General features: G+C 52.6%; 1 protein-coding gene across 1 annotated transcript in view; it reads left to right on the top strand.

Annotated features, from left to right (window-relative positions):
• FHAD1 (forkhead associated phosphopeptide binding domain 1) overlaps nt 1–15,517 on the top strand; it is a 133,822-nt gene that overhangs the window by 70,826 nt on the left and 47,479 nt on the right. The window contains exons 12-16 of the mRNA XM_066270378.1: nt 997–1,080; nt 2,265–2,417; nt 3,572–3,767; nt 12,929–12,999; nt 15,245–15,397. Of these exons, the coding sequence (XP_066126475.1) occupies nt 997–1,080; nt 2,265–2,417; nt 3,572–3,767; nt 12,929–12,999; nt 15,245–15,397 (657 nt within the window). The remainder of the gene's footprint in view (nt 1–996; nt 1,081–2,264; nt 2,418–3,571; nt 3,768–12,928; nt 13,000–15,244; nt 15,398–15,517) is intronic.

Here is a 15,517-nt window from a genome sequence, read left to right as displayed (position 1 = left end):
ACTCATAGGCCTTCTCTACATAACCCCTTCCTTGGGCGAGTTAGGGCCCTTCCCTGGGCTGTGACAGCAGAGAACGGCATGGAGTGCATCGAGCCAGCCCTGTCGGCTGGTGGCAGGCCAGCCGCAGCGACGCCCCCAGGAGATCCATCACTCCACTACTTGGTTTCCCAGAATCCCACAGTGTGCAGTCCACTCCTGTGTCTTAGAACCCCTTGACTTTTAAGTTGATTCAGTGGCCTTTCTGGTCCCTTCAGGACCATGCTGGTAAATTTCCAGGTAACCTTGGACTTCTTTGCCTCCTTTCTCATGGAACCTGGAACACCTCGAACTTGTAATGCTCTCTATGCCGTACTTTAATTTAATCATTTCGCCAGCCGCAATCTGAACACACCAGCACCAAGGGGGCGCTCACAAGCGGGTTGGGCTGAGACAGAGGAGCCTTGACAGACATTTCCATTCACAAGCGTCCAGCGAATATTTATGGAGTGTCCCGGTCCCTGGGGATACAAAGAGGAATGCAACAGAGTCTTCAGGACACGTATGGTGTAAGGCACAAAATGGCAGAAGGGGGTGAGTCCTGTCCCCAGGCACCCTTGCTGATTACACAGTTTACTTGGGCTGACAGCCTCAATATTTATTTCACAGTCTGGTGCCAGCTTAGCAATTACAGCAGAGAGCTCGCGGCCCCGGGCTTCCCACTGGGTCATTGGCAGCGAGTGGCTCTTCGAAAGGGCCTGAGACGTGTGTGCGCTGACCACACGCATCCGCCGGGTTAGGCAGGCAGGCAGGCCTCAGAAGTAATTAAAACCTGATGTTCCCTTCCCTTCTGTGGGCACTGCCCCTTCCCGTCAGAAGGGGAGATTTTAATAACCTGTCATGACCAGGAAGCGTGCACAGACCCTCCTGACTGGCTTCTCCTGGCCCCTGGTGAGGGAAGTGCCAGCCCCTGCAGCCCCCACGGCCTCACTCACCTGCTTGTCTCGCTTTGTGCTGCAGCTGGAGCAGTTCAGGAGTCAAGTTGTCAAGGCCGCCTACGGGCAGGCGCGGCTGTTCTCGGACAGGCCCGTCAGCGACCAACAGGTTCGTCCGGCTCTCTCTCTCTCTTCTCCGGGGAGCTGGGACTGCAGACTCTGGGAGCATATGTCCCTACGTTTTGTTGGTGGCACACATTTTTCACACTGTCGCCACACCATAAAGATTTGGGGGTTTTTTTGTTTTGTTTTGTTTTGGTGGTTTTTTTATAGCAAGAGAGAAAGAAAGATAGATAGACAGGGACAGACAGACAGGAAGGGAGAGAGATAAATGAGAAGCATAAGCTTGTAGTTGTGGCACCTTAGTTGTTCACTGATTGCTTTTTCACATGTGCCTTGACCAGCTCAGCTGCAGCCAAGCCAGTGACCCCTGGCTCAAGCCAGCGACCTCGGGCTTAAATCAGCAGCCTTGGGCTTCAAGCCAGCCACCATAGGGCCGTGTCTATGATCCCATGTTCAAGCCAGTGATTCTGCACTCAAGCTTGTGAGCCCGCGTTCAAGCTGGATGAGCCCTTGCTCAAGCCGGTGACCTCGAGGTTTTGAACCTGGGTCCTCAGTGTCCCAGGCCAACGCTCTGCCCACTGCGCCATTGCCTGGTCAGGCCATAAAGATTTACTTTAATTTTATGAGATTTCCTGGCTTCCAAAGAAAAAGCCAGTTAAACTGCCTTGAAATGTTTCTGTGAAGATCAGATTAAATCACTCAGCATATTTCCGGTTGCCAGGCACGCATACGTAACCTTCGTTAGCTCTGTGACCAAAGGGCTGCCCCACTACAGATGGCGCGTCCTGGCCCGTTCCCTTTGGAGAGGAAGGGTGGCCATGAGGATGGACTTGTGGCTGTCGTGACGGCCTTGTTAGCTTCCCAAATCACTCTTCCCTGCCCTCTGTGGCCATGCATGGGTAAAGCACTCATGCCTCTGGTTAGCCACAGGACAACCTGACCGCTCTATGAGCCCACAGCATCAGGCTGTGTCATGAATCACTACTACAAAGCAGAAAAATCTAGAACACATGAACAGCAACAGCATAGGCCTTGGGATCTTAAAAACCACCTCCGATCCTGGGAAACGGGATGTGTCCCCTAGACAGAGCCATCGCGGAAACCTGTCAGGACCTGCTTCCTCGTCTACAGAGACGGGACAGTGCCCCCAAGTCCCCTCCCCCCGCAGCCTCCCTGTATTTTAAATCTTTTTATTATTATTATTATTATTTCTTTCCTTCGTATCACCAGTTAATAGAGAAGATTACCCAGGTCACCGAGGACAACATCAACCTCCAGCAGAAAAAGTGGAGCCTGCAGAAGGAGACGCAGCTCAGCCACTCGGAACGGGAGGAGATCACCGAGAACATCGAGAAGCTGAGGCTGTCTCTGGGCAGCTGCCAGGTGGCCCCTTCTCTGCTTTTCACAAATGCCCCCCTTGGTCTAAATTTGCGCGGCTCGCTTGGGAACCTGTCCGGCCCTCGGGCCGCAGGCTGGGCAGAGACGCTCTGCTGCTTTGCCCACCTTGTCTCTCGCTGGAGAGGCTTGTTTGGGAACAGAAGGCAAAGGACCTCAAAAAAAAAATGCCTTCAGGGGAGCTTGGTGTGGCCAAAGGAAGGGATGGCACAGATGCTCCGAGTACCTGCCAGGGCAGGGGGAGGTCACTGCCCCCGGGGGGGATGAAACGGCCCTGGGTATTTCCAGAGAAATCATTTTCTTTTTGACCCAGCCTGGACAGGACAGGCTGTTCTTAGCCCTGATTCCTTTGACTGAGGAGAGTGTGGGTGGAGTGGGAGGGGGTCTGTCTGGGCCCCGCACAGCCCCCCCCCCACGGTACTACTGATCAGAGCGGGCAGCTGCTCCTGTTTCCCTAGAAATCAGCAGCTACTATTTGGGGAGCCTGTGCAAACATTGGCTCGTCAGCTCTTTCAAATCAGGAAACTGCACTTTCTGACCAGCCTGTATGTTGATGTCAGCAGGACTTCTGACAAATAAAAATAGCCAAATTCAGTTCTCATTTCAGCCAGTTGTCCTTGGAAATTTGGCTTTGAAGTTGAATGGACCTACGTGGGGTCTCTTTGGCCACCAAAAGTCCACGTGAGAGTGTCAGCAGCATCAGTTTCCCCCCGTGCCTGACCTGTGGTGGTGCAGTGGATAAAGCATTCACCTGGAATGCTGAGATCACCGGTTCGAATCCCTGGGCTTGCCTGGTCAAAGCACATATTTGTAGTAGGAAGTAGTAGGAAGCAACTACTATGGGTAGATATTTCCTGCTTCTCTCCCCTCTTTCTCACTTTCTCTCTCTTTCTCTCTCTCTCTTTCTCCTCCCCCCCAAAAAAAATCAATAAGTAATATCTAAAATAAAATTAAAGTCACACCCACCCCTGCGGAAAGGAAAAAGCAAATGAAACTGGACGGGGCCATCCCAGCACAGCTGACACGTGGCACTGCCCGCTTCACGGCAACGTCAGGAACATCGTTCTTCTCGGGTCACGTCAGACACCCTTCGTGGTGACAGTGTCTGGGCTCCTCACGATGTCGGTCTCGTCTCCTTCCAGGCGTGCATGGGAATGTCCTGCGGCAGCAGCGACCTGAAGAAGGAGGTGGAGCTTCTTCAGCACCTGCAGGTGAGCCCACCTGTGTCCGGGCTCCAGAAGGTGGCGCTGGACATCCTGCGCCTGTCGCAGTCCTGGCTGGAGGACACCGAGCGCCTCCTCAGGGACGTCGGGATCCAGCTGTCCAGCTCCGACAAAGGTATAACCGGCACTTCCCCTTTCTCAAGTCGCTGCGTGCCTCTGACGTGTCGCGCTGGCCCTCCTCACGGTGGGACATCTGTCGGGGAAGGCTTCTTAGGCGTGCGGCCCCGCCTCCCCTCCTCCGGGCTGACCTCGCTTCTCCACTGGAGAAGTGGTTTTCCTGGAGAAGAAAAACAAAAACAAAAACACGTGAGACGTGATCACTGAGTGAAAAGCGAGACGTGGCAGAGGCCAAAGGGAAAATTAAATCAAAATCGTCCTCAATCTTCTCTCTCGGCAATAACTACTGTTATATGTATATAAACGTGAGATAGGTTTTCTCGTGTGGAGTTTGGAACGCACGGAGAGTTCCCGCCCGCCCTCTGCCCCGACGCGGGCATGGCCCCTCTCACTATCGACGTCAGCTCCGGGTGGTACGTTTATTGCAGCTGACAAACCTTCACAGACGCCTCGTTACCGCCCGGAGTCCAGACTTCGCACCAGGGCTCACTCTCCGTGTCGTGCGTTCTGTGGGTTTGGACAGCTTTCTGATGACAGGTGTCTGCCACCGTCGAGCATTCAGACTGTTTTCGTGCCCTCAACGTCCTCTGCTCTCTACCTACTGACTCACCCCTCCCCCACCACACCCCCGGCCCTGGCCACCTCTGATCTTTTATTGTCTCCGTCGTTTTGCCTTTTCCAGAGTGTCATGGAGTTGGAATCGAATGGTGCGTATGTAGCATTTTCAGATTGGCTTCTTCTCACTTACGAATGAGCGTTTACATTTTCTCCGCGTCTTCTCGCGACCCGATAGCTCATTTCTCTATGGTGCTGAGCAACGCTCCCTTGCCTGGAGGGACCGCAGTTTGTTCATTCTCCCTCTGGAGGGCTTCCTGGTTGCGTCCACATTCGGTCAGTAATGAATAAAGCTGCCCAAACATCCACGTGTAGGTTTTTGTGGAGAATAAGTTTTCGGCTCCCTTGGGGAACTAGCCAGGAGTGTGATTGCTGGGTTAGGGTGGGCATTGACTGAAAAGTCACTCACAGGAACATTTTAATGGTGGCAGTTGCTACAGTTGAGAAGTGCAGGGCTCTGACCTGGTCAGGGAGAGCAGGGCGTCTCCAGGAGGCCTAGGAGTTATTTGCCGAAGAGGGGAGGGGAGGGGAGGGAGAGGGGGAGGGGAGAGGGGAGGAGAGGGGGAGAGGGGAGGGGAGGGAGGGGAGGGGAGGGAGGGAAGGGGAGGGGAGGGGAGGGGAGAGGGGAGGGGAGGGGAGGGGAGGGGAGGGAGGGGAGGGCGAGAGAGGGGAGGGGAGGGGAGGGAGGGGAGGGCCAGAGAGGGGAGGGGAGGGAGGGAAGGGCGAGAGAGGGGAGGGGAGGGGAGAGGGGAGGGGAGGGGGAGAGGAGAGGGGAGGGGAGGGGAGGGGAGGGGACCCTTCCCCAAGCAGCGGTCTGGGTAAAGGGCGCAGGGTCGGGGTCGGGGGAGTACAGAAGGCACAGGGGCTGAATTTAGAGATGGGGCAGGCTGGGCCCGCGAGGGAGGTCAGCAGAGGCTGTGTGTGTCCCCCGGGGGCTCGCAGGGCCTACGAGGGAGGTCAGCAGCAGCTATGTCACACAAGGGCTCACAGGGCCCAGGGAAGCAGTTCTAGTTGGTGCTAAGAGCAGCGAGAAGCCCACGAAAGGTTTCAGGTAAAGAACTGATGGAACAGGCTTGCGCTCAGAGACAGTCATCTTGGCCGTGAGTGGGAAATGCATTGGAAGGTGGCCAGCACGGAACACCAGTTAGGAGGCTGTCACAGAGCTGACGGTGGCTAGCACTAGAACACGGGTGGGGATGGAGAAAGAGAGAAGCTTCCTGGGGCATGTAAAAGGTATATCAACAGGCTTCGGTGTGGGATTGGCTATGCATGGAAGAAAAGTGACAGAGAGAAAGCCCGTCAGGTTTCTGGCTGTGTGATAGGACAGGTGTGGTTCCTTCACCAAAATCTAGAGTGGGAACCAAGTTTGAGGGCAAAAATGAGTGTGAGGTGCCTGTGATACTTCCAGCATGAGGCACCAAAGACACAGCTGTCACTCTGGATGTCTGGTCTGGAAATAGGTATTAGTGATTATACTCAGAACCCAGAGAATATGTGCCACTTAGTGGGTACTTAATAAATATCTATGGAATGCATGGATGGATGCTGGATGGATGGATGGATGAATGGAGGCTGGGTGGATAGATGGATGGATGGATGATGGATGGATGGATGGATGGATGAATGGATGATGGATGGATGGAGGCTGGGTGGATGGATGGATGGATGGATGGATGATGGATAGATGGATGAATGAATGGATGATGGATGGATGATTAAAGTCATATGTGTGAATGGTATCACTGAGTAAGAAATAATTTAATAAGAAGGGAGAGCTCAGGACCACATCCTGAAGAACTCCAACATGTTGAAGGTTGTTGAAACTCTTTGCCAAATCACCCTTCAGTGAGGCTGCATGAATTTGGCATTTTTACAGCAATGAATGAGAATAGAGGAGTGATTTTTCAACTCTCACGATTCTACATCCCCAGCCAGGATATCTTTAAAGTAAAGTAATTCAGAAGGTGGTGTGAAGTTCTTCAGGGGGGGAAAAAAAAAAGGAAGAGAAAACAAGATTAACTTTTATATAAGTGCCTGCCCCTCACACGCAGCGTAGAGAAGAGGGGGCTGGTTTCTTCCCAACCGCCCAGTGGCCCTCCAATCCCAGTTCTGTTGTTGCAACCAAAACAGAGTCTCAAGGCTGTGTGAGACCAGGTGAAAAGTGACCCCACTTTCAGCTGTTTTTCAGGATTTGAACTAAAATAGAGATGGAACATGATCTCTAGGAATAGCGGGGCCAACGTCTGTGTGCGCTGTCCCCTCCCCACCTCCAGGACCTGCTAGTCATTGTAGTTTCTGTCTGTAAGTCGAGTCATATGTTATCATAAAGAAATGTGGGTTGTAAAGTGAAGCTGTTGGGCCAGCAATTCCAGAAAGACTATTTTAGGCAGTATTTCTCAGACCCCGCGTCTCCACAGAGCCCAGAGTCCTGAGCAATGTGAAACAGGTCTCTGCAGGTCCCTCCCGCACTACTGTGCACTGTGGGTGTGTAAGGATGGGATGAAGAATGGTGCTCCCAAAAGAAATGTCTCTTTTCTCAATGCCCCTTCCCCCAACTAACATCTCTTGGAATACTGCTCCATGGAGCACCAGTTGGGAAAACACAGACTGTGTTCTAAGAAGTCAGAGAAGAAGCGCCTGACCTCTGGTGGCGCAGTGGATAACGTGTCGACCTGGAACGCTGAGGTCGCCGGTTCAAAACCCTGGGCTTGTCTGGTCAAGGCATGTATGGGAGTTGATGCTTCTTGCTCCTACCCCTCCACTCTCTTTCTTTCTCTCTCTCTCTATAAAAATGAATGATAAAATCTTTAAAAAAAAAGTCAGAGAAGAAGCATGGAGGGTGATAACAGAAAGGTCAGTGGGTGGGGCCCATCCTTCTTCTAAAAGGCATTTATCTCTCGGCACAAGCAATAGTATGGCAAGGTCCCAAAGACTAAAAAAATAAGAGCGAGAGCGATGAGCTAGAGTTTTCTATATAGTCTCTATATTAAGTACGACTGTACCAAATTCCTAGCACACAGCCGTCTCTCTACGCAAGGATGGTGATGGTGATGATGATGATGACAATGACAACGGGGAGGAGGATAATGGTCATGGTGGTGATGATGAAATGATCATGATGGTGGCGATAATGATTAGATGGTGATGTTGATGATAGTGATGATGGTGGTTATCATTCATTACTGAACACTTATATTCTAATGGCTGTTCTAAGCATTTTTCAGACATCTCATTCCATCCTCTCACTAACTCTTATCCTCATTTTATAAATGAAGAAACTGACTCCAGAAATGTTTCATGAATATTTTACCATGATAAGGTGACTCAAGGAGCTTTCCATTACGGAGGCCAGCAGGGCGTCCCTTCCTTCAGCACCATCTGCACACACTCCTAAGAGCCTTCTGTGTCCACAGTTCCTGAGAGACGGGCAGGCCCATGGTTTATTTAGCCCCTCCTGGGCACTTAGAGCTGTGCTTATTGTTTCAGAGGCATTGTGTCCTTTTATCCACCCACGACCCAATGGGCTAGGGACTGTTGTTGCCTTTATTTTGTAGGTAAGGAAACTAAGTCTCAATAACATTAAAAAACTTGCTCAAGGTCACACGGCTGCTACGTGATAGTGTCAGGACTCAAACTGAGGTCATTGTGATCCTAATGCCTGTGTCTCTTCTGTGACACACACTCTCTCTGAGGATCTGGAAGGAGACCAGGTACATGCCCCGTTCTGGAGGACAGGTTCTGTCATTAACTTGGGCAGAGACAGCAGAAGGTGAAGGGTACCCAATGCGCACCAGGAGCCGTGCCCAAGGAGATCCCGCCTGCATACAGCAGAACAGTTCCGAGTCTGGATTTTAGAGACCAGCCAAGCTCTGATTCTCAACTGTGCATGTACTAGTTGTGTGAGAAAATTCCTTGACTTCTCTGTGCCTCTGTTTACCTGTTTATAAAATGGGGGTAAAATTTCATCAGGTTTAGTGAGGATTGAATGGTGTGATGAAAACACAAATTGCAGAGCATGGGTCACAAACCATTAATGAATGTGTTCTGCCGTCATCATCAGCCTCAAATATGTACTTGTTGATTTAATGTGGCCTAAATGCGGTGGCCACCAGACAGGCGTGTGCAGTCGGTACAGCCCGGCTTACTCACACGGAGGGAGGTGGCTTTACCGGCAACTCCCGCCCCGTCTCCATTTGGCAGCCAGTGAGATGTTCTTAGCCGTGAGCGCTCAGTTGGGTTGAACCCAAAGAAGCCCTTTCCAGGCCTCCTTCCTGGACTTGACAATGGGCCGTGTGTCCCAGCTGCCAAGTGGCAAAGCTGGGACTCCATCCAGGTCCCTCTGATCTCAAAGCCCAGGCTCTTAACCGCCATTCTACCTGCCTTTTGGAATGTTGTCCTGAGAGATAAAACCTACCTAAGGAGCTGGATTTGTAAAACCTGAAATAAGTTCCCCAGGAGAACCCAGGTCCTGTAAATGGAGAGGGAAGCCCCTTGCCTTGTTGGGCGACCTCATGAGAGGCCCAGACGTTGGAGCGGCTGCTGAAGACCTGATTGGTGAAGGGTTAGCTGTGCGGCCCCACCAGGAAGATAAGAAACACCGAGGAGCCTTGAGATTCAGTTCTCCACTCCTCCGCCGGGCTCCTCCGCTCCTTCTGATAAGGAAGAGAATGGACTCGACACTTTTCTTTGCAAACTCAGTTTTTGTGTCTACTTCTGCGACACTTTGTCACAAACAAAATCCTCCCTGCATACACAGAAAATCATTCTTTCTCTGCTAGCCAGTATTTTTTAAGTGAAAAAAAAGGACATTGTTGTACAATATGTATAGTTATACTCCCATTTTTGTTTTCTAAAAATGTCAGTATCTGACCAAAAAAAAAAAAAAAATCTGGAGAAAAAGACATGAACATTATCCCAGCAGCTCAGGCCTCTCCTTTCACTCAGTCGTTCCACACTCTGCTGTGGGCCTACTGTGTGCCAGCCACAGAAGACACAGCAGTGAACACTTCCCACGTGTGATTTCTGCAACGTTGGGGTTTTGTAATAGGCACATATAACTAACTTTTGTGGCTAAGAATATAGGGAAGAATTGTTCCTTCTCCCAAAGAGAGAAATCTCATGATTACTGTTCATCATCGAATCTGGAAACATAATCACTCATCCCCACGTCCCCTTCAATATCCTTGACTCCCTCCTGTCGCCAACCCTCTCTGGAAGCTGCCCGTGATTTGATCCTTCCCCTCGGGTTCCTGGGTCACAGGCTACAGCTGAGCACAATCCCAGACCCATCCCACTGCAGCCAGGGCAAACCCGAGCACTCACCTGGTCCTTGCAGCCCCAGCCAACGCCCTCAGGCCATCTCCGTGCCCTCCCAGCGCGCCCCTCCCCACGCGCACCTCACACGTGCCAGCCCGACCTCCACTCCGGAGCTCCAGTCTGTTTTAAAAGAGCATGGCAGCACTAGGTCTGGGTTCTGACCCTGCCACTCGCCAGACCTGCAGCCTAACCCTGCGGGGTGTCTCTCGTCTCACCTACACGTACAAACGCATTTCCTAGCTGGGTCTTTTCTAATGACGAGGAAATGTCGTGTGTCAACTCCTGGCCTGGTGCCTGGCACGCAGCAGGTGCTTAATACTTGATAGCTGAGATGGTAGCATCGAAATCCCCTGAAGGTTGCCTGGGCGGAGATGAAGGTCCCCCTCTTCCTCCTTCTCTACCCACCTCTCCTCCCGTCCCCCCATCTGCTCCACTGTGCTCTCCTGCCCTGTGTCTCCCCTCTTCTCTCCAGATCCTCCCAGAGAACTGTGCACGAGGTCCTGAAGGGTGACCTCCGTCTTTGGCACCTTCGGCCTCTCTCTCCCTCTTACTCCTTCTCTTTACCATCAAACATGCTCTTTAAGATGGCGATTTTTCAGTGGAACCCACTGCTCCTTTAGCACCTTTTCTGATACCCGCATTCCTGTCTCCTCGAGGACAGTGGTCCCCCGACTGCACTGCCGACGTCCTGCTCTGTCTTTGCCTCTTGGCTTTGCCCCTGCCGAGTAACGGCCCGGAGCCCCTGCACGGGCCGGCCCCTGCTTCCCCAGGCCTGTCCCCTGATGGTCTCTGCTTGCTCTCCACAGCCCCTTTCTCCACTTCCGGCCCTACCCGAGAATCTCCCACACTGCAGCCTCTGGCCTCCCCTCGTCTCCTCTCTCTCGAAGAAACTCCCCACGTCAGGTGTCTCAGTGGCCCCTTCCACGCAGTGATGGCCACGTGGACATCCCTGCATGCTGTGCGGGGTGGCCAGGGACAGGAGTGCAGGTCGGTGCCACGTAAGGGAGCCCCACCAGGGCCACATCCACCAGGAGGAAGGGGACTCCTTCCTAATTCGCGTGGAGACTCTCTGGGTGAGGTGGGCCGGTCTTGCCGACCGAGCATGCCCGGCTCTCTGCTGACCAGCTCTCCCTGGAGTCCTAGCACCCCGAACGCAACGCGTCAGACACTGAACTTAGCCGCCCCTCTCTTCTCCCCAGCCGCCTCGTCACCCCAGCCCGTCTGTCCGACAATGGGGCCGCTGTTCTGCCCCTAAAGGAGGCTGCCCTCTCTCGTTCTTTCTCCCCATACCTGTTTCTCCCACCCTGGTTTGGAACATCAGCGCTGAAGACCTGGACGCCCCTGGGCTCTTAGCCACGTTCCCTGCCTCTAACTCAGAGGAGGGGATTTTACCACTAGGAGAGACACCTGGCAGTGTCTGGGGGCATTTTTTTATTATCACACTGGGGTGGGGGTGTGTCTGACACCCACTGCGAAGAAGCCAGGGTGCTGCTAACTGCCCTCCAGGGCACGGAGGGCCCCACAACCGAGAATTCTCTAGCCCGACATGTCAATAGTGCTGCCATTAAGAAACCCAGCTAGCTAGCGCCTTCCCCCCGGCTATTTTTCTTGGGGGTGGGGGGAAACACTCTTTATCAAGCTAATTCCCTGCTCCGTCCGGAACTGAAATCGCAGTGACCCAGACCGCGGAGTCACACCAACTCGAGCCCAAGTCCAGGCCCGGCCGTTGGCCAGCGGTGTGGCGTTCAGGAGCCACAGCGTCTCTGAGCCCAGCTGCCTCGTCTGCGAAGCGGGCGATGGTCGGACCGTACAGCAGGGTGATGCGTTGATTGCCTGACCGAGGTCCGGGCACGTAGGACGTGCTCAGTACATTTCGGTGATGTCTCAGTGACGTTGACGCGTTTTAGGCTCCTGTTCTAGGCCTGCCACACGTGGGGCCAGCCTTCCAGCCCAGCTCTGCCTTGAACTCCTCCACCTCCCGCCATCTGCTCCAGCCAGCTCGTCTCAACACTCTCGGGAACAAGCTCCGCACCCCCGCACCCCCACACCCCACCGGCCTTTGTTCCCCCTGTGACTTTCCCACGGCTGTTATAACAAACTACCACCAACTCAGTGGCTTAACACGACACATACAGTGTTACTCCCTTACAGTCCAGGAGGCCAGACGTCCAAAGGCAGCTTCCCCGGGCTGGAGGCTCCAGGAAGGAATCTGCTCCCTCGCCTTTTTCAATCTCGGGAGTTTTATTCTTTGTGTCTCACAGCCGGAAGTGTCACATCTCCAAGTCTCTCTGCCTCTGTCCCACTACCTGCTCCTCTGTTTGTCTGTAGTCAAACTTCCCTTTTCCTCCTTCTTCTAAGAACCCGTGTGGTGGTACCGGGGCCACCTTGAGAATCTAGGACAGTCCCCTCATCTTAGGAGAATCCAGGACAGTCCCCTCATCTTCTAAGAACCCGTGTGGTGGTACCAGGGCCTCCCTGAGAATCAGGACAGTCCCCTCATCCTGAACTTCACTGCATCCACCCAGTTCCTTCTGTCCTAGAAAGCAGCGTTCAGGGACCCCAGGGACCCCAGGGACCAGGACCTGGCTGCCTTTGGGGCCTTCACTCAACCCCCACATTCTGAGGTGCTCGCCCTTCCTGCTCTGAATTCTGTCCATGCCCGGTGGCTCCTGGCCAAGTAGCCCTCTGCGATCTCTCCTCTTCTGAGACCCTCACACTCTTCCCTCCAGACCTCCTGCCTTCAGCAGTCACTTCTCCACCTCTCCCCCTCTCGCCTCTCTCTCTCTCTCTCTCCCTCTTGCCCTCCTGCAGCCATGGCTCAAATGGTTGGAGTGAGTTGGCCCCAGGCACTGAGGACAGCTCCATAGCCTTCAGCAGGCACACGGCCTGGGGGCACCGTGTGCTCCCCGCCAGGGAGAGGAGACCCTGTCTCTCAGGCTGAGCCCCCCCCACACACAGTTCGGTTCACGGCTTTGCACTCAGTGGATACTCAGTTGATAGGTGTCCTGTTTTTTATCTGCCACATCTGAAAAGAAACTTGGCTTCGAGCCCAGCCACACTGATCAACCATTTTAAAAGCACAAGTTTAGGTGGCCACTCAGGTTTTCTTGACAGGATGACAGAGTTGCCCTCATCCACCCATCGGTAAACTCTGTGAAGACATTATCTGGAAAGCAAAGGAGGTGAATTGAGTAGATACTTACCTTCTTCTTGCTTCTCTTTTTAAAGGGTTGTCTTTATATCTGAAATATCTTCTGGAACATTATAAAAAAATCATGATCCGGACCCAGGAACTTCAGGTAATCTTTCAGCTTTTGGAAAATCCAGTTTGGTGCCTGTCTGGTATTTACAGAGCTCTGTGCATTTTAATCCTGTTTTCTGGCCCTGGCAAATTGGCTCAGTGGTAGAGTATTGGCCTGGCATGTAGAAGTCCTGGATTCAATTTCCAGTCAGGACACACAGGAGAAGTTACTGTCTGCTTCTCTACCCCTCCCCCTCTCACCTCTCTCTCTCTCTCTCTCTCTCTCTCTCTCTCTCTCTCTCTCTCTCGTCCTCCTGCAACCATGGCTCGAATGGTTGAAGTGAGTTGGCCCCAGGCACTGAGGACAGCTCGATAGCCTCACCTCAGATGCTAAAATAGCTCAGTTGCTGAGCAACAGTGCAGCAGCCTCAGATGGGCAGAGCATCTTCCTGTAGGGGGCTTGCCGGGTGGATCCCAGTCGGGGCGCATGCGGGAGTCTGTCTCTCTGCCTCCCTGCCTCTCACTTAAAAAAAAAAAAAAATCCTGTCTTCTCTGCTAGCTAGCTGGTCAGTCCACACCCAGCATGTGAAGCGCCTTCTCCATTTGCTCATGAAGCGATTCAGACAGGATGGCAGGATGGCCCAGGAGGGCAAGGGCAGGATACTTGTTTCACTTTATCAAAACCCAGAAAGGGGCCTGACCTGTGGTGGCGCAGTGGATAAAGTGTCGACCTGGAAATGCTGAGGTTGCCGGTTCGAAACCCTGGGCTTGCCTGGTCAAGGCACATATGGGAGTTGATGCTTCCTGCTCCTCCCCCCTTCTCTCTCTCTGGCTCTCTCTCCTCTCTCTCCTCTCTCTCCCACTCTGTCTCTCTCTCCTCTCTAAAAATGAATGAATAAAAATTAAAAACAAAAACAAAAACCCAGAAAGGCTTCGATGCCATCAGATCTTGAAAAGAGTGTTTATTAAATGCAGTGGAAGAAGTATAGCTGGCCAGAGTCCAGGCAGCAGAATTACCAAAAGTTGCATAATGTCAACATTCTAGAGGCAAATGGCCCTTTGGGGTTGCATCACCCTGGTAGTTATCGCCATAATAATGCTGTGTAATAAACACCCACGAAACCGGAGTGGGTTTCCACAATCACTGCTCACTGCCTGGAGCCTGCCGCTAGGTAGGTCTGTGGAGCTCGGATGGGCTTACTCACGCGTCTGTGGGATGGCCTGTGCTTGGTTGACCCAGGCTGGCCTCAGCGGGGGCAGCTCAGAAAGCGGGCTGGCCCGAGCTTGCTGTCACAATTAGCAGAGGGAAGAGAGAAAACAGCACCAAGCATGAAGTGCTTCGCAATCATCCTGTTTGTATTATATCTGTAACGCCCCACTGGCTAAAGTAAGTCACATGGCTGAGTTCAGTGTCGGGGGGCGAGGAGGCAGGACAGAGGTGGGCACTGAAAGTTCTATAACCAAAGACACAGAAGGGTGAAGTGTTGGGGACCACCACTGTGGTCAACCTCAGAGACTATCTAGTCCACAGGTCAGTAAACTTTTTCTGTAAAGGGCCAGGTGGTAAATAGGGCTTTCCAGGTGGCTTTGCAGGTCCTACAATCCCCGTCACACCTACTCAGCTCTGCTGCTGCGGAGCAAAAGCAATCATAGAAAGCACGTAAGTGAATGTGCATGGTGGGCATGGGCCTGTTCCAATAAAACTTTATTTACAAAAACAAATGGTGGACCACATCTGGCCTACAGACAGTTCATCAACTCCCGATCTAGTCCATTCTCCTTATTTTACAGATATGGACATTGAAGTTCAGAGGCGAGGTGACTTGTTTCAGGGTCACACAGGTAGATGGTTGAAGAACCCAGACAAAAGCCCAGGCCTCCTGACCCCAGCCCCCTGCTTTTTCCCTTACACTCAGCAAATAATAGCTCAGAATTCTAGCTACCACTGACTGTATACCTCCTGTGTGCTTGAAGCTTCCCTTCACTATTTCATTTAAGCCTCAGAACTCTGAGAGGTAGATTCTATTATTAACCTCCTCTTCTAAATGAAGAAGCTTCTAGAAAAAAACAAGAGCTGAGATTCTATCTAGAGCGAAAGCATGAGTTCTTAACCATTGTACTCCACGGCTTTCTTGCTAGTACCCAGGCGAAGCATAGATTTCCTATTTTCAGGAAAGTTTTGTGTAAACCTTTATCCCGCCCCACAAAACTTGTAAAAACATGTGTATATATATATAGAGAGAAATGACTCCTGTCCTCAGCCCTGCCCCCGTCCTCTTCAGCATCCTTCCCTCTCACTGCAGATCAAGGTCAGCAGCTCTCAGGAAACGCACAAGTCTCTGCTGCAGGAAAAGCTGCGGGAGCATCTGGCGGAGAAGGAGAAGCAGGATGAGGAGCGGCTGCAGCAGGAGGAGAAGCTGCGAGCCAGAGTCCAGCGGCTAGAGGCCGAGAAAGCGGTAAGGACCCCGGCGTGTGTCCTTTACTCCGGAACACGGAGGAAACAGCCTCTTCTATGAGAAACGAAGAGCCTGTGTGTGTGGAGCAGCAGTCCCAGGAACTCCTTGTGGGGCGTGTGG

Source organism: Saccopteryx bilineata, chromosome 3 (genome assembly GCF_036850765.1).
Source record: "Saccopteryx bilineata isolate mSacBil1 chromosome 3, mSacBil1_pri_phased_curated, whole genome shotgun sequence".
Taxonomy (NCBI): Eukaryota; Metazoa; Chordata; class Mammalia; order Chiroptera; family Emballonuridae; genus Saccopteryx; species Saccopteryx bilineata.
Note: the sequence above shows the minus strand (reverse complement) of the source record. Positions and strands in the feature narration are given on the sequence as shown.